At 39.5% G+C, this 19155-nt stretch overlaps 2 protein-coding genes, 4 non-coding genes and 1 pseudogene across 6 annotated transcripts; 3 read left to right on the forward strand and 4 right to left on the reverse strand.

Annotated features, from left to right (window-relative positions):
• LOC145487946 (uncharacterized) overlaps positions 1–2982 on the reverse strand; it is a 10082-nt pseudogene extending 7100 nt beyond the window's left edge.
• A 5631-nt stretch (positions 2983–8613) lies between these two features.
• On the forward strand, positions 8614–8684 carry Trnag-gcc (transfer RNA glycine (anticodon GCC)). Its single transcript has one exon. It is a non-coding gene; the product is annotated as a tRNA-Gly (tRNA).
• A 618-nt stretch (positions 8685–9302) lies between these two features.
• On the reverse strand, positions 9303–9374 carry Trnac-gca (transfer RNA cysteine (anticodon GCA)). The gene has a single exon. It is a non-coding gene; the product is annotated as a tRNA-Cys (tRNA).
• Positions 9375–10576: 1202 nt separating this feature from the next.
• On the forward strand, positions 10577–10647 carry Trnag-gcc (transfer RNA glycine (anticodon GCC)). Its single transcript has one exon. It is a non-coding gene; the product is annotated as a tRNA-Gly (tRNA).
• A 154-nt stretch (positions 10648–10801) lies between these two features.
• LOC145487244 (DBH-like monooxygenase protein 2 homolog) lies at positions 10802–14504 on the reverse strand. Its single transcript, XM_081465971.1, has 3 exons — positions 14238–14504; positions 13399–13545; positions 10802–12638 (listed from the first exon to the last, which is right to left on the reverse strand). The coding sequence occupies exons 1-3, from the start codon at positions 14502–14504 to the stop codon at positions 12303–12305; spliced, it is 750 nt and encodes a 249-aa protein (XP_081322097.1). The 3' UTR covers positions 10802–12302.
• Trnac-gca (transfer RNA cysteine (anticodon GCA)) lies at positions 11194–11265 on the reverse strand. The gene has a single exon. It is a non-coding gene; the product is annotated as a tRNA-Cys (tRNA).
• Positions 14505–15167: 663 nt separating the features above from the next.
• LOC145488190 (DBH-like monooxygenase protein 2 homolog) lies at positions 15168–19050 on the forward strand. Its single transcript, XM_081466993.1, has 3 exons — positions 15168–15454; positions 16125–16271; positions 18054–19050. Exons 1-3 carry the CDS (start codon positions 15188–15190, stop codon positions 18339–18341), a joined length of 702 nt encoding a protein of 233 aa, XP_081323119.1. The 5' UTR covers positions 15168–15187; the 3' UTR covers positions 18342–19050.
• The last annotated feature ends 105 nt before the right edge of the window (positions 19051–19155 follow it).

Here is a 19155-nt window from a genome sequence, read left to right on the forward strand (position 1 = left end):
CAATCAAGAAAGGCAAATTTTATTATTTTATTGTATTTCAACAATTTGTCAAAGACAGGTGGGACGCAAAAGAAAATTTCGTCCACTACAAGGCGTGTCACCCTTTAATACCCAGCCCACAAAGTGTAAAAACAAATAACGGCTACCCCTGGCATCAAAGGAACCCCTAAGAAAAAATATATAAATGAATAATTGCACTTGAAAAAGAAAAAGTCAAACGAATAATAAATATTAATAAAACTAGTACGACAACGCTCAATTTAGCCTGCGTAGCAAGCGTTTCTGTGGGGTTCGGGCACTTGCACACGGCACACGATAAAACAAGTCAAGATTACGTCAACAGCAAGTACACCTAGGTCCTGGTGGGTTTTTTTTTTTTTTTTTTGGAGAAGGGATTTGTAGGGAAGTAATTGAGTAGTTCTTTATTGGTCCTCAATAACTTTATTTTGTGGAGGTTTCTCGAGTCATTTTGAGAACACAAAGTAAACGCCCTCTCCTCTCCCATCTCCACCCAGATCCTTCTCTTTTTGTGGACAGGTGCAATAATATTTAATGAAATCGACTAGCATGTGATATAACCTGAGTTTGAATCTTATCCTCGACATTTTAGCCGTTGAGGAAAATCGAGAAGTAATATGCAATGCACGACTGAGGAGCAGTCTCTTCATTGAAAGACTGTCTTGGATACTACAGAAAACTTCATAACTCTAGTTAGCCTGTTCCTGGCCGTCCGGACGTGGGGACGATCGAATAAGTGGGCAGGCGACGAGCGGGGTCTTGGAGCTTCTGGGAGAGAAAACGAGAGTGTGGAAGAGGCTCTCTCGCACGACCAAGTTTTAAGCATAGCCTGAAAAACAACCCAGCAGGCTGCCGTCGCAGCAGTGACATTTTAAGAAACTGTCTACCGCCAGTTTCGCTGATGTCAAGACATGAAAAGTAAATGAAAAGTAATTTATGGTGCAAACTGACAGGTCACTTAAATTTATTTAGCTACTCACGAAATAGGAAACCCTAATTTAGATGTTGCAAATAAGAGGCGGAAAGCGCCGCTCAAGCCGCTCAAGCCGCTCGAGAAAGTTTTAAATGTCTTAAAGCGTGTGTTATTTCGTTTCAGTGAACTGACGTGAAACGTCGGGCGTTTTAATTAAATTGTAGACAACTATAAATTAAATTTTCTCCTGCGGGGCCAACTTGAAAGCTAAATTCGTAATAAATTCTTTTTAACTGTATTTAAAAAGTTACCGTGCTTCACAGGTATATGAGGTTTTTGGTAACTTTAGTTTTGACTTTATTGCTCGGCTTTTCAGGGGAAACCGTCTTAAATAAACATGAAGCCGAACAATCATTCCGCCATCGCTAGAAAATAAATAGAGTGACGTTACTAAGTGACGAAAACAGAAGAACCAGCATTTGTGAGCGTAAAAGCGGGAAAAGAAACTGAACGACCATGTCGGAAAACTTGAACTCAACCGTGAATGGAACACAGCCATTATGCTGCCACAGCAATAATACAGAAGAAAAAATAGGAAAAACCGTCGCTTGCTGCCTGATTTTTCTTGTTTGGCTAGCTCCAAACATTTTCATCGGAGTAATTGTTTACAAGACAACACCTTGAGAAAACCCATCAACTTTCTAATCGTTAACATGGCCATGTCCGATCTGCTGTCTCCGATTTTCTTGATTCCTCAGCAGATACAAATTCTCTATATAAAATCCTAGCTGATCGGTGGTCCTCTTAGCCTGGCCTTATGTAAGCTGGTTTCATTACTTCTTACCAAGCGTTTCCACTACTGTGTCTATTCACTGAGCCTGGTTCTGACAGCAGTGCGGATCGATTTGGAGCTGTGGTATTTCCTCTTCGTTCCCCACTCATCAGTTCAAAGCTGTGCCCGTTCTTCATTCTCGCCACTTGGATCTTCGCGATGGCTTTCTTTTCCCCATATCTCTTCTCCAAACTTGTTGAAGATCCAGGAGGGTTGGCGTGTACGCTGTATTGGAAGGAAGTCTTCGGAGAGTTCTCATCTCTTTATAATCGCCTCGTGTCCGTTGTGATGTTATTCATTTTAATCCCGTTCGTGTTGATAGCCATACTTTACATTATCATCTATATAAAGCTCAGGTCGCAGAAGATTCCAGGCGAGCAATCGTCCAGCGCTGGACAACAACGCCAGCAAAGAGAACGAAATGAATTTTTACGTCGATCTTAGCTTTGTAAATAATATTATTTCAATACTGCTTTTATTTGATTCAATGTACGTTTGACAAACTTCACAGAACGGTTTCGAATGACGCCTAATAGGTTTTATTCAGTTTATTTTCACAATTCCTTTGCCATCATTTGTAGTTATTTCATAAATTCTTTTGCCATTTTCTTAAATTCACGAGAAATTTTCGGCCGTCCTATAAACATTGTAAATAATATTTGTTCATCAATGCTGCTTTTTACTTGATTCAAAGTACGCTTGATAAGTTTCAAAGAACAGTTTCTAATCGTTCTTTTGACAATTCCCGTGCCATCATTTTTTGCAGTTATTACGTAAACTCTTTGGTAAGTTTCTCGCATTAGGAAGTAATAAAGTGCGCGAAACTGACGTCAAAATTTCCCTTTTCACGGCCATTCTAAGTAATCTTTGTTTTTCATACCTGTCCTTCGCAGTTTCAGTAAAGCGAATTACTACTTTTCTCCATGCTTGACTCGAGAGTATTTTTTATAAGTTGCTTAGGTGCAGCACCCTTAAATATTTTCAAGAGAATATGATCTGGATCGCGATCATAATTTCGTGATATTTTACAAACAACCGTCGTGTGCAACAACACAAGTCTGAACCAGTTTTGAGAACATTCAGCCTTTCAATTTTATGCAATGGTTTTGTTCTGGAGTCCCTTTCTTGGAGGACTATATCGCAGACTCGAAAAAACCCCTTAGTTTTGCCCTCTGCTGAGCAACCTCGTCTCCAGGTCGCTGAAATTTGAGACTGCCATCTTGGATTTGAACGACTTGAAATGCTGGGAACGATGGTGGTTTTTAATTAGCAGTAGCGAAATATGTTATCAGGTGGCAAGTGATACTTTTATAAAAACGGTATCGTCCGCTTTACATATCTCTCTTGGAAATACATAAAAGATATTACACAGCTGCACGAAGATATGAAGTTTATTTTCGAGTGGTAAAGACATTGCTTTTAACAAAAGGAAATAAAATTCATCTCTTCAATCCACCTTTTGTTATATAGACAAACTAACTGTTTGCGCAAACAACCGTGTAAAGCGGGACATGACGTCACCATCGTCACTAGTAATGAACTAGTGGATGATGATAATAACTTTATTAACATGTCGATTGAAATCTAGCAGAGGAGGAAATAAAATACAAACAAAATAGTTATTGACAACAACACTAGAGAACAAGAAGATCTGTTAGATCTTATAACCGCGCTTTTAAAATTTAACTGTTTGCTTAGCACTACCGTCGGAACGCAGTGCACATTCCAAAGCAGTCATTGATGATTCTTTTCTTACTGTAGACATCACATCACTTGATCAACACAAACTGTATTATTGCACCATCAGTGGTAGCCATTGACAAATCTCCGATGACGTAATGGTCTTAATCTTTGTAGAACTTTCTTCGGGATATGTGTGGGCATGAGCGATATGAATGACACGCTAATAACACTATTATCAACAGCTTTCTTTCTTAAAAGTCATGATTAAATTTAATTGGTGTTTTCCACGAGTAAAGGGCTAGCAAAGTAGTCACACAAGTCATATAATTTAATAATAAAACTCTATCCCGACCGATGTATCGATTTTGGTCACTTCAGTGACCACAGATTGAAAACGTGACAGAAAATTGGCGTTACTTTCGATGATCTCATCATTAGCCAATTATAGGCCATCTTTCAGCTCTTTTCGTCATATCCCTCCCTCGGGAGAATTTTGTCAAGTTAGCTAATTTAGTATGCAAGCCAACGTAATGGCGGTCACCGTCGACGAAATGTTTATTTGCTCAAAATTGAGGCAAAATCTTTCGGAGATGGAAATCAGGACATTTGTAAGGATACAGAAAGTAATTTGGGGCCGGTTGCTGGCTTCTAAGGCTGAATTTATCCAGAAGTAAGCTGTATTTTCGTTTTCGTGCCGAAAGCCATACGATGAAATATTATCGGCTTGTTCTGCTGTCTTGTTCTGTTTTTCTCTTGGTCTTTCTTGTAGCCCGCCGAGGCCAGTCTTTCGTCTAAATGAGTTGAAAAAAGTTCGAAAAAGATATTCCCATTCACATTTAAGCTCTCAGGCGATAATTCTGGAGATTTTTGGCCGAAACGTTCGGCTTTGTTATGTTCGTGTTTTTCGGTTGCTATGGGCGACCGTTGCTTCCTTTGTTAGGTCAAGAATTCTGGTTTTGTTCGATTTCGCTGAAATTTTAACACGATAAGGCTAGATTGTTAACGAATAGATTTACCGCCTGCCGATGTGTGGTAGCTATTAACGCTGAAGTGTTATATCGCTTCGAAGTCAGGGTTTTGAAGAGATTTTTTTGCAACGTGTGGGTTCGGCGTGATTTTGTAATCGGAGGTTTTTGTTGACCCCGAAGGAAAAAATATCCCGAAAAGGTCATTTCATCGACGATTCAAAGGAATATAAATATGTATATGTTCCGAGCTAAATTTCTGGTGAAAAAATATAATTTTTGACGAACGCTGGGTTTTTAATTTTTTCCCGCGAAAGTCAGTATCGGAGATGAGATTTATTAATGTTTCAACAGCTTTTGGCGAGTAAACATCACAGGTTGCGTGACTCAAAATTTGGCCGAGTGGAAGCTTGGGTCTGGTCGCAGACAAAACTGCGAAAAACAAGAAGATCTGTTAGATCTTATAACCGCGCTTTTAAAATTTAACTGTTTTCTTAGTACTACAGTCGCAACGCAGTGCATATTCCAAAGCAATCTTTGATGATTCATTGATTACTGTAGACATCACAGCACTTGATCAACATAAACTCTATTATCGCACCATCAGGCGTAGCCGTTGTGACATCTCCGATGACGTAATAGTCTTAATCTGGAAGTTTCTTCGGGATATGTATGGGCATGAAGATACGAACACTATTACAAACCGCTTTCTTTCTTTAAAGTCACGATTAAATTTAATTGTTTTTTTTCCCTTGAGTTAAGGGTTAGCAAAGAAGTCACACGAGTCACATAATTCAAGAATTGCGTTATCTACGGCTATCTTTAGTACGGTGGTTATTTTCCTATCAATGACGTAATCTTTGCACGTTCTGACACGTTCTTTGCTTGGCTTCCAAACATTTAATTTTCTTTCCGATCTATGAACTCGCTGCGATGAAACAGTCAAAGGATTTACTTCATTTGCCTAAAACCGCAAGAAATACTCGCAAAATTACAAATAAATTAATGACCGTCGCTTCTGCCGAAATAAACTTCCAAAGTAAACACGATCTTATTTGTCACGTAGCGAAAGTGAAAGCTGCAACGTCAGCGCATTCCATGGCTGACGTAATACCTTTTTTCAGCGTATTTATTATTCCCTTTAAATCCAACGCTTTGATAAAGCGAAAAGAAAATATATTTTACCCACAAAAAAGAAAACAATATCCGTAAAATTGTTCGTGTGTTTATGTTTTAACAGCTTCTGGCGGAAAAACATCACACGTTGCGTGACTCAAAGTTTGGCCGAGCGGAGGTCTGCGTCTGGTCACCGACAAAAAAAATAAAAAATAAAAAATAAACCACGGGTAAACCTAGAACCGCGCTCGGCCCATGGCCGCGCGGTTAATAAGAAGTTTAACTAATACAAACACGGACTGACAGAAATTTTACCAGAATGACAAATTGTAACTGAAACTGAACGGAACCTGGACTGACGCAAGGCCAGGACCTTCGCTCGATAGGATTTTACAAACTTTTCAATTACAACGAAACCAACCCTCTAAATTTGGTGGGCCACAGGATAACGCAATTTGCATGAAATTAAAACCAAAAAAAACCAACAACAACAACAACAAAAAAAGAAAACAAAAGAAAACTTAGGGACCGTTCATTTTTTGTAAGGTAGGGGGGGCTGGTGGGATTTGGGGGGGGGCAATGGGAAAAAAATGGCTTTCGAGGGGGGGCCATCCCAAAAAAATAAGGAAAAAAGGGGGGGTCACGTGAAATATTTTAGTAAAACTTTAAAATGGCATAATGTTTGAATATCAAAAAAATTGCTATAGAATAAACATAGAAGGCAGGATACAAATTTATTACAAACTTTCCTTCTGCTTTAAAAAAACGTTTGGCGACAAAAAGCATTTGTAGCTACTGAAAAGAAGTATTTAACACTGTTATTTTCGAATGCAACTTTCACTGGCACTCATCTTCATCTTCGCTGTCATCGAGTTCTTCGTCGCCGCTTGTGCTGCTATGGAAGTCTGTTTCACCAATGCTGCAAGAAGCAGCAATGCTTTCCGTCAGAGTGTGCTCTTCAGGGTACATGAAGGTGTAAACATAATCTTTGACTTCCTGCTCAAGGTTTGTGGTGAAATAATTCCCTTCCAGGAGCTGTGCAATGTATGGCCGATCTCTTCTAAATAACGACGTGGCAACATCCTCAACTTTAATACACTCTTCCGGGACGACCGTTCTAGGAGGGTACACAAGGCATTGTGGAAGATCATTTCCTAGCGGGTTTCCAACACAGATTCCATAAACTCGTTGGACGTTGTTTTCAGTCCGCTTCCTCTTTCTTTCATTTGACTTTCTGCGGTTTTCCTTTTTCCTTCTCCTTTTGTTGATGTGCTGTTTGAGTGTGCCCTTGAATATGCTGTTATAACTGCTCTTCTTATTTTCTAGTACTTCCATGTCCTGCGTGACCTTCGTCAACTTAGGTTCTATACATTTGATCTGTTTTACATTAAAACTGTGGGCAAATTCTTCGCCCTACTTTAAAGCAAGCCCATTGGACTGAAAGAGTGTGGAATCATGTTCCTTTACATCTTTCAATATGACATTCAACTTTTCCACAATTGCTTTGAGCTCTTTGATGGAGAAGTTCAGTTTTCTTCCATCACTGGGCTTCAACTGGTACCCTGGCACGGAAAACTCACCCACCCTTTCTGAACAGCCATCCGCACTTAGAAAGATTGCTTCTTTTGCTTGTAAGATGTCAAACTGCCTGGATCGTTAAGCTGTAAACCTTTTCTTAAACGACTCGTCGCTTTCGCCATTATTGCGCATTTTGGAATTTTGCGCATTTAAAAAGCAGCAAGAGTGAGAAAGTAAAGGCAATTGTAAGACATTCATGCTTGCAGCAGAAGAGGCCTCTCAAAGCTGGCCAACCAACACTGAGAAATGCCAGGATATTGACACAAAATGACAACAGGGCAAGTGCTGACAGCAGTGAAACGGATGAAAGTGACAATGATGAGTATGACAGTGATGCCATTGACTCTGGGGGAGAAGATGACTCAAATGACGTCATTCTTGCATTCATCAATTCAGATGAGGAAGATGCCAATGAAAGGCCAAATGCCACACGCTCAGAGCGAGCCATAACTAGGAGATCCGAAATTGACTTCTCTTTCTTTTGATTTGTTTTTTAAACAACAGCTCTCTGTCGTATAGGGATTGTAAATATCGTCTTCCTAGTGAGCACAATAACGTGAAGTGGGAGGATAATTAACAATTATTCCATGAAACCGCGTTGGATATGAAGTGATAAATAACCAACGAGCGCGTAGCGCGAGTTGGTTATGATCACTTCATATCCAACAAGGTCGAATGGAATAATTGTTTTAGTATATTCTTAATCGGGTTTTTGCCGCCGATTTTTATTTCAACAATTTTACAGAGCGGAAAATTTTAAAACTTGGCGCACTGTTTTCCATATAAGGTAAAACTCCGACTAATGGCTCATAGTCGGAGTTTTTGAGCCAATCAGAGAGCTAGAAATGCAATAGTCGGAGCTGAGAATATACTAATAGAGAAATATCAAAAAAGTTGAAATCTAAATATTGTTTGTTCAATTTTTTTTTTTGGGGGGGGGGTCATCCCAAAAAATGACCGCTATAAAGGGGGGGCCATGTGAAAAAATTGGTAAGCTGAGGGGGGGTCATGCGATTTTTAAATGGTGCTTCCCAAATCCCACCAGCCCCCCCTCCCTCATAAAAAATGAACGGTCCCTTAATACAAGAATAATACAATGTTATAAAACCTGATTACCTATTCACTGCCGTCCTATGTGACCGGAGTAATAGAGTCAGACGAGCGATCGGCCAACGCCAAAAATCTGTATCAACGCCTTTAAAGGGACGGCATGTGTCAGACTTCGACTAGTTTCTCTTTTGCTCGAAACTCCGCGGAGAAGGACGCAACAAAGAGACTTTTCAACCGACAATGTAGCAACTAACTGGACACTTATGTACAGTCGAGAGAGGATCAGTTGACCTGAAACCTATACGGAACGTCTTTGTGTTTGATCCACTGTTCACCAGCTTCAAGAAACTTTGGGCAACGGGTTTTTTTCTAAACAATTTTGAACGGCTTGCATCTTGTGCACCTGTTCCCGTTTCCCAGAACAAAGAGTTTACCTGAAGTAAAATGCCGAGCACGAAGCACTGGTGGTTCAGTGGTAGAATTCTCGCCTGCCACGCGGGAGGCCCGGGTTCGATTCCCGGCCAGTGCAAATTTTTTTTATGCCACTATTTTATTTTCGTTTATAGATAGAAAACATGTACCGTGTTTCTATCGAGTTATGGAAACACGAGTGGAAGTTTGGGAGAACGAGAAATGCTGTGGGAACACGAGCCGCAGGTGAGTGTTTCCACAGCTTTTTCGAGATCTCCGAAACTTTCACGAGTGTTTCTATAACCGCAATAGAAACACGGAGAACATGTTTTCTATTTCTTTTAGAAAACACCGCCACGAGAAAAAGGGAAACAACTTGCTTACTTTGATCATCAAAATGTAAATTATCTTTGCTCGCGCCGTCAATACGTCAACAGCTCGTGCTAGTTCTGTGTTTCTATCGAGTTATAGAAACACGATTGTTAACCAATCAGCGCGCGTATTTACTTAGGACCGTTTTCTAAAAGTGTTAGGATGTTGCCTACTTAAGCTCATGAAGTTGAAAATAGTTTTCCAGTTTAGTGAGGCCTGAGTGTGATAAAAAAGCATATTCTTCTCATGATGTAAAATACAACATCAACAAGTTAAACAGGGTACTGAATCAGGTTGCCGACCCCAGTCGACGGGAACCACTTTTCTAATTTGGCAAAAGCGGGAAAAAATAAACCAAAACTAAAGGGGGCAACCGGGATTGAATCGGTGACCTCTCGATCTGCAGTCGAATGCTCTACCACTGAGCTATACCCCCTTGCTCACACCAAGGCAATGAAGTTTCTATTTTTAACCCGTGAGAGTTAACTGCAGGTAAAACTTGTCTACCGAAAACAATTTTATACTTAAGATTCGCGCGTATTTTTGAGAATTTTTCGATAAAAGTAATTAAGCACTTTCTCCGTCTTTACATAGCCTCAACTAAACACGATAATGGTTGGGAGCATTCGAGACAGTAATGCAAAGTCGAGACTCAGTCGAGGGTTTGCACAACTTTCGAGAATTCTTCCAGCTTTCCGAGTGTTTAGATGAGGCTATATGAGCACGGTAAAAGTAAACTATTGCTTTCATAAAATATTTCTCAAAAATACGCGCGAATCTTAAACGTCACAATCGTGCTTACATCCTCTCATCTAAACACACCTATCGACCAATGAGAGCGCGCGTAATATTTCATTTATGTGATAAATGCATACACAGCTGACGCAAAGGGCGGGAAAACGTGTGCGAGCGAGTCACGACTGGTTTTTGTTTAAATTCTGATTGAATGAAAGGTGGCGCGAGTTTTTTAAGCCAATCAGTAACACAACCAAAAGCAGTGCATAGGTGAATTACATCGAACTGCTCTAATTACAGTAGCTCACAGTAACTTCAGCTTTGTCTTTTCCTATCTACATATTGGTAGCTTTAAGTTTGTTACCAAACCAGCAGACCTCTCGCCACCAGATACTGTACTCAGACAAGCACTGGTGATTCAGTGGTAGAATTTTCGCCTGCCACGCTGGAGGCCCGGGTTCGATTCCCGCTTACCGCTTGCCGCTTACTCTTCGATCTATCTTGCTAAAGATTCGTTTGCGCACATCTTTTAGAAGAAACTCAAATTTGTTTTTATCGAGCTGTCGTCATCTTATATCCTGCGATTATAGTTTCTTTTTTTCATCGCAAATACTCGAAAAAAGTCATATAAACACATCAGAACAATAGCTAATAATAGTCTATTCTCAACGGTTCCCTTTGAAGATGTATGTTGAAACATCTGAATTGTCAAGTAAAAAGATATCATTTTTGTTTATAACAATGGGGGCGACGATATTGTTACGATTGAAACGAGGAAAGTTGTCCGTGGCTATACCGTAATTTTAAGCCCAAAATTTCGTCACCAAAGTTTCGTCGCGCCTTACTCAACTGAAAATCGCACTAAAGGACATTTGTTGAGTAATTATAATAAATAAGCACGAAGCACTTGTGGTTCAGTGGTAGAATTCTCGCCTGCCACGCGGGAGGCCCGGGTTCGATTACCGGCCAGTGCAAAATTTTCTTTATGCCACTATTTTATTTTCGTTTACCATTAACGGGCAATCGCTTATCAATCAATCATTTATTTACACACGTATCGCTTAGTGAACTAAAAGTTCGTTCAAAATACGTACGTGCAGATAAAAAACGATTGTTCAAAAAACGGTATTGTTCATTATTCCATCTTGACTAAGCTTTTCCAACTCACGATGAAAGTTAGTTTCCACAAACCGAAATTTTGGGTCACATTAGTATTAGAAATAAAACATTCCCAGCTGCTTGATCAGTCTCACATCTTGTCAAATTTTGTTCATTAAGACTTCGATTGTGCTTGGCCTTATAAGTGTTTGGTTTTTTCTACTTATAATTAAGCTCATGAAGTTGAAAAGGACTTTGTAGTTCAGTAAAGGCTAAGTGTGATAAAAGAGCATGTTCTTTTTATGAAGCAAAATACAACAGCAACAAGTAAAACAACGTACTGAATCAGTTTGCCGACCCCAGTCGACGGGAACAATTTTTCTAATTTGGCAAAAGCCGGGAGAAAAATAAAGCAAAACTATAGGGGGCAACCGGGATTGAACCGGTGACCTCTCGATCTGCAGTCGAATGCTCTACCACTGAGCTATGCCCCCTTGCTTACAACAAGACATTGAAGATAATGAAGTTTCTATTCTTAACCCGTAAGAGTTAACTGCAGGTAAAACTTGTCGACCGAAAACAGTTTTATATTTAAGATTCGCGCGTATTTTTGAGAAATATTTTATAAAAGAAATGTGGCACTTTCTCCGTCTTTACTTATCCTCAACTAAACACGAGGGAGGTTTTTGAGAATTCGAGACAGTTATGCAAAGCCGAGACTCAGTCGAAGGTTTGTCCAACTTTCGAGAATTCCACCAGCCTTCCGAGTGTTTAGACAAGGCCATGTGAACACGGAAAAGTAATCTCTCGCTTTCATAAAATATTTCTCAAAAATATACGCGCGAATCTTAAACGTCACAATTGTGTTTACGTTCTCTTATCTAAACACACCTATCGACCAATGAGAGCGTGCGTAGTATTTTGGTTATTCTATAAATGCGTATGTAGCTGACGCAAAGCGCGGGAAACTTGTGTGAACCAGTCACGATTGGTTTTGGTTTTACTTCTGATTGGATGAAAAAGTGGCGCGAGTTTCTTAAGCAAATCGCTTAGCGACCCTTAACGTAGTAAGTAGATAGTGATGCAACCAAAAGCACTGCAAATGTACATTACATCGACACTCAAAACAACTTAACTGCTATAATTGCTGTAACTTCAGATAGGTCTTTTCCTATATATATCTACGTATTAGTAGTTTCAGGTTTGTTACCAAACCAATAGTTCCCTTGTCACAAGCAATCGTGTTCAGACATGCACTGGTGGTTCAGTGGTAGAATTCTCGCCTGCCACGCGGGAGGCCCGGGTTCGATTCAACTTGTCGGCCTTTGACGTCATTTGCAGCAAAGCGCATGAAATTGCAGGCAACTAGGTTGCTACCATTGGAAAAGAGGGAAGTTGCCCGTGGCAACACAGTAATTTTAAGTCCATAATTTCGTCACCAAAGCTCCGTCGCGCCTTACTCAAATGAAAATCGCAGTAAAGGAGTTTTGTTGAGCAATTATAACAAATTGAGCCACATTGAAAATTTAAATTACGCGGAGAAAAAAATAGATGTTGAAGCTGTGAAAATAAGATTACACGATGAAAACACGAGAGTTAGGACGACAGATGCACAAGCATTTGAAGATGAGGATCTCTGATCAGGATCGCCAACGATGTTGTTGGCCGACGAACTCGCTCTCGTTAACGCCTGGTTAATTTCAGTGGTAATGCTATTTTCTGTAACTCCACCGGTCGGTTTCATAAGTTTACCAGGGTCTGCTGGGATCAACGTGACTGGCTTGGAACCTTGCTTTTCATGTTCTGTCTTGTAAGGCGATGGATAGTCCAGACTGTGGTATGCGTACACCAGAAGCATTGGTCCTGGCTGAGACAAAACCAAAATAAGGATTTCATTTCATTTCCTTAGCAACCGTTAACCTAGAGAACCATCTATCAGAGATTTTACGCAGTTTCGCGGTTAAGAGAACATCCTCTCACTTATTGCCTATATTGCTTTAAGTTCGAAGCTAACTATAATTGGAAGGACGTAAGAACAAACAGTACACTTGGTCCTGTAAAGAACAATAATCGTCATAAGGTGATACGATTGGCCGGGATTGAATAAGACCTGAGATGTTTTCTTCTTTCTTCGACCTGTCGAGTGCGCAGCACTTAGAGAAACTAGGAGGGGGGCTACAGTAAGTCGTAGGCAGGTCATGAAAATGATCACATCCCCTTTTTTTTTTTCTTAATTTTCTCTACGTCGTTGGCTATTTCCGACTTCGACTGAATTGATCGGTTTCCGGCTCAATAAAAATGTACCGCTAACTTCCGAAAGTAACGACCCTCGTTACGGATTTTGAAGTACAAATCGACATTTCACAACGCTTCGTTACATAAGCAATACCTTTCCTTGTTGTAGAGTGCATTAAATGAAGTTACCATACGTAACTTTCACCTGATTTTTGATTCCAAAAAGATATATTATTGAGCCTTGGTCTCACTATTTCCGAGGGGGAGGGGGGAGTATGAAGGGCCCATGGCACTATTTGACCTTAACCATATTCCACTATTGGCTCTGAAATCAATCAATGCCCTTGCCACATTAGAAATTCGAAATGATTTTTTTAAGCGTGTAATTTTACCTTGATTTCAATGTCCTTTTTTTCTCCAGTATCTCTTTTTCTGAAGAATTCAAGGAAGCTTTTGCCATTGCTTTCATTGAAGCCAGTTAAAGTATAATCCTGAGACAGGTCAGCAAGTGGCTCTTGGTATCCACTAGTGAACCGATCCTGATAAAGGTAGAAAATAGTAAAAGATATTAGCTATTACTGAAGAATTTGATGAAATTCATTGTTTTTTTTAGTTTTATTTTAGTTTTTAATGATATTTTGGAACGCGAATTTGATCATTTAAATGAAATTTACGCTATACAAATTTAAATTATTGTTAATATAAACGATAGTAAAGCTGAGAGCGAACAGGAAACGAATACGCTAAATATAAAGTATAATATAAAATTTGATATTTTCGTAATTCAGTTTCAGTTTAGCCTTTTTTAATGGATAAAACTTGCTTTTTTATTGAAAAGATGGGCTAGGGAATGTGGCTACTGGTTAAAGGAAGGATTGAGCCACAAATTGTTAAAACTGTTATTCATCATTAATAAAATCCACTTCGTCAATCTAAGATGGGTAAAATTTGAACAACTCCGAAATAGTTTTACTTCTGAACATTACTAAATTTTACAACAAACCGTCAGTAAATGAACCGAGAACGGGCCGGAATCTTTGAGTTGAATGACGGTTGGCGAAAAGCTACGCTGCCAGTAACCCACAAATTTCATGCATCAATGAATATTTCTTGTCCATATAAAAAATGCTGAATATCGTATTAATGTAATTACTGAACTGCACCAATGGTAATTTGTGCGTATGACAATAAAAACACTGGTATTAAATCTAGTCAATTGCTAGCAACTAACCGTGAGCGACTCTTTCCCACTTTGAATCTTCCCAACAATTACATCGTAGTTCTGCATTCGGTGAATTTTGTGTGTAAACCCGAATCCAATCCAACCAAGCGTGGAAACTTCCAAAGCAAAGTTGATTATATCGGAACTTTCATTGTACGTCCAACACACTTTAAATGCCTTTTCTTGATCGAGATGAACACAATTCTGATATTCGTTTTGAAGAGCCGCGAGACATGTGTACAGTGCTACCACGACGAAAAAGAAAATCCGAAACATCCTTGGTCGAGAAACATCTAAAGTTAAATGCAACACGGAATTAAGGATTAAGCTTTGCTTAAAAATGTATATTGACCGTCAAAATCGATATCGATCGATATCGGCTTAATCTTTATTTGCGACCATTGGAGCGAATTTAAGAGTTGTTGCCATAGTTTTTGAGAGATTCTACGACTTTTGCGCATTTGAATTGTCCTAAAATCGACTATGTTGCAATAATAACTATCTTTGGAAATTTCGAAATTTTTATAAAGTCCCAATCGTGCCGTAATATTTTTCTTTAATGTTTCACAGTTTCGCTTTTCCTTGTTGTTTAATCAATTTTGAATGGAGTTTATTTAAAATTGGTAAGGTTTATTTGATAAGGAAATCTCCCGACAGGTTCTCGATTCCATCGCGCTAATGCAAAAGCTGCCACTGAATCTGGCGAATAACACGCAAAGAAGCTTTCACGAAAGGGAGCATGTGCAGTACAGGGTCTTGATGAACCAGAAGAGTCCAATACAACAATATCCTAACCACCGTAGTTATTATTGAAATATTGATCCACTGATAGTTCATATCATGGTAAACAGTTACTTAAAATCCTAACTACTTGAATTAAAAGAATCAATCGCCTGCGACGTTTAAGATAAAGTACAGCACGAGGTTCCATAGACTAAATCGGCGACTTCTTTGTCACGATGTCATACAAGCGTGCACTGCTGGCAGTATTTGTGGCTTGTTTTTGTGACAGAATGGAAGGATTCAGACATACAAGCTTATCGTTGGATAATGGAAATGTTAATGTGTCGTGGATGTACAACACAGCCCGTGAAGAGTTGTATTTTGAAGTCAATGTGAAGGCTGAAGGCTGGGTCGGGTTTGGTTTCGCGTCCACACCGGAGAATATGAGTAACTACGATGTCGTGATTGGTGGACAGACGGTAGCTGGAACGCTATATTTTAACGTAAGTTATCTCATGTCAACTTCGTTTGCCAAAAATGAAATTCGTTAGTGTTGATGTGCATTGTTCACAGGAGCTACACAGTCTTATAATTGTTTACCAGAAGTTATCTAGTTTTCTTGTTTACAAGGTTAATAAATGCTTGGATGAGGATAATTTTGATGCCCCCTTTTGATGGAATCCGAGCGACTTGTTTCCCAAAGTCAGATTAAGGCACATATGACAACCATACAAACTGAATTCGTTTTTGAGATATAGGAAACATGTGCCGTGTTCCCATCGAGTTATAAAAACCCGAGGGGATGTCTAGAAAAACGAGAACAGGGGCTGACAGGCAAGAGTCCGCACAGCTTTTTCGAGTTCCAAACTTCCACGAGCGTTTCTATAACTCGATAGAAACATGGAGAATGTGTTTTCTATTTCTTTAAGCAAATTCCGCGACGAAATAACCAAAACAGCTTGTTTACTTTGATCCACAAAATGCATATTCCCTTTGCTCGCGCCGTCATTAGGTCAACAGCCCGTGCCAGTTCTGTGGTTTTGAGTTATAGGAACACGATTGTAAACCAATCAACGCAAGTATTTTCTTTAGGCTATTTACTAAATGACTATGTAAAATAGAGGTTCCATTCATAAGTGACTAATAAATCAAACCCCGTTTCATTTTTAATAGGATTTCTTTACTACTGGGCTTGGCACGCCAGAGTTGGACGTAAAACAGAGCTACACAGTGGACGGTGTTACAAAGCATGATGGGATAACATCACTTCGTTTTCACCGTTTGAGGGATACAAATGATCCACAAGACATTCAGTTTAACGTGAGTCGTTTAAGCTTTCTTAGTTATAATATGAAAATTTTAATTCTTGTGACCTAAAATGGCCAGTGGAGGTGTCTATCTGAAAGTTGGAAAGTGAAAAAAATTATCAGTCGTACATTTATAGCAACTTAACGTGACGGTTCACATTTCATACAGAATCTAAAACAATGCAGAAATGCCCGGTTGTCACCTTTACCGATTACGAGACGTTAGCACATTTAAGTTCTTTTGCAACTAAAAAAATGTTCGGCAATAACATTTCCTGATTCCAAATATTTTACAGACAAAAGTTTTGCATTCAGTTGACATCATACTTTAAGCGAAAAAACTATAAAATGTTTAAGCAAGCAACCGCTAACCATGATCCCGCTGGTATACGTTGGATCAATAGTGATCTAATCGGCTTCACATATAAAATGAAGAATATAAAAGCAGAAACCGACACAACGTTGGATGATTTTTTAAGGTACTAGCTCTGTAACGAAAGCGATGTATTTAATTATTTCTCGGCATTGGTTGTTAGAAGCACAATGTTGCAAAGAAAACAGCGTGAATTTAATTGAAAAAATACTAAAACAAAACACTAGGCTGTATTTCAACAGCGTCAGACTCTAATTTGCAGTTCACAGTCGGGTGGACCTCATTTCTATTTAACGCCTTTACCGTATATTTTTAGTGCCTCAAGGTCCCGGGGTGGGGAGTACTCCCAGAACAATTGGGTGGAGGTGTGCGACTCTCTTCCCAAAACCCTTACCCTCAATAGACCAAAATCTACGATTTTTCCTACCTTATTTAAAACCAAAACAAAAATTCGATACACTGTTTAAAGTGTCTATACGGCCTACAGGGTTTTTGTGGTTTTGGTTTCTCTATAACATCTAAAAATGTATTCAAACCAAAAAAATTAGTTCCGATGCATTTTTTGCCATGAAATCAAGCTTTAAATTTCCCGCTTCGGCCACGCTCAATGAAGTTGACCGCGTAATAAGAGATTGGTGACGAATGACGTCACTTCAGAAACATCTCAAAGTTTCATGTTTTTTATTTGCTTGCTTGACGACCGCATTACTTCACCAACTTCGGTTTGTTTGTCTTTTGTCGACGACTCCTAACCACTACTGAAACAACGGTGACCTGAACTGTAGCAGGATTTGGCAATTCCTGACTTGACGTCACGACCCATTCAGAAACCCAGACTCTTTCTTTGCACTGACTCATGGTCAACTTCATTGGGCGTGGCTGAAGCGGGAACTTAAAAGCTAGATTTTAGGGCGTTAAAATGTCGGAATCCAATGGTTTTTTTTTAGAATACGTTTCTACACATTATAGAGATATTAACACTGCAAAAACCCTGTTGGCCGTATAGACACTTTAAGATCCTGTTTCAGACCAGCGATATAATGGGTTTTCCAGTTCAGACCGATGTTAAAGACATTGTGAAGGGCTTTTATTTGTTGACGGTCTTATTGATAATGATGAAAAAGTAGTTCGTCAAAGAAACATAGCCAATTCAAGACTAGAGTGCTAAACCATACCCTATTTATGACCAAAATGGCCAAAATCGATACCCTATTTATGACTAAAACGCCTGAAAACCATATCCTCTGGGGCCGCCCTTACTTATATAGCCCATAAAGGGAGTACCCCCTCCCCCCTCCTGGGCCCACAGTGTTCAGTTTACTGACGACCGCTCCCCTTCCTTTGCATAGGAGAAGTGCAGAAATACAGTTTACAAAGATTTTGGCTAGTGCAAATAAAAATACGTTGGTTTTTTTTCGGCAGGTGACTACTCGAGTGTTTCTTGTGTGGGCTTATCATCTGGTTGATGATGCGAATGATCCAAGAGACTTCAGCATGCATTCTCGAAGGGGTCACACAAGTGAATCTTATCGTCTCGTCTACGAAAATAATCCCACAGACAGCATGTCAGATCAACACAGCCGGACTATCATCACGTCATCACCTAAGCCAAGCACACCTGCTAAAAAAGGCCAAAAATCCCTTGGTGTGCACTTGGGCTTCAGCTTTCTGGTGATCTCATTAACAGCAGTTTTAAGCGTCTTGGTGTAACGATGATGTAGATTTCGTGAGGTCTGTTGTACAAACTTAGCAAACCTTGTGGAGCGCCGAGTATAGTTTTTGTTATGGCAAAAATCATATTTCGCGTGCCTTATAATTATCACTCAGGTGTGTAGATATCACGTAAACATACTTATTTTTTAAGGTGTTGGTCGACAGAAAAACAGGTTGCCAGTCAACAACACAATAACATGTCAATGACGTCAACAGAGAAGAGGCGCGAACTCGTAGCAGAGCTGACTGAGCAACCGGACATTGTGATAGATGTGGACCAGTTTTTAAAGATCATGAAATAAACGATATAATTTTTACTTTTTGATCCTTGGTTTCTGTTTTTGTTGTTTGTCAATTTGTGATCGATCGTCGCTAGAGTGGTGTTCGTTTGAGTGTTGTGAAACGAAAACCTCAGCCGTGAATCACTCTGGCCAATCACAAACGACACAGGCAATCCAATGAACCAATCAAAACTGGAAGCAAATTAATACATGTAGCTGACGTCAAGCGCGGGAAAACGTTTGCAGCGAGGCACGATTGGTTATGTTTTTAAAACTTCTCAATGATTGAGAAAGTGGTGTGACTTTTTTTAACCAATCATTAAGTGGCGTAGTAATGCAAAATCGATGGAAACTTGAGTTACATTCGACACTCAAGTGAAAACTACTCTAAGTCGTTCGCACGATGATTATCGGTCTACAGGCGACTCACAAGCTTACTGTACCAGTTTTGAAGTTGAAGAAGTAAATCAAAATATACAGCAAATTAAATCAAATGGGCCAACTTCAATGTATTAAAATTCTTTCTTGGC

This window comes from Orbicella franksi, chromosome 5 (assembly GCF_964199315.1).
Source record: "Orbicella franksi chromosome 5, jaOrbFran1.1, whole genome shotgun sequence".
NCBI classification, from domain to species: domain Eukaryota; kingdom Metazoa; phylum Cnidaria; class Anthozoa; order Scleractinia; family Merulinidae; genus Orbicella; species Orbicella franksi.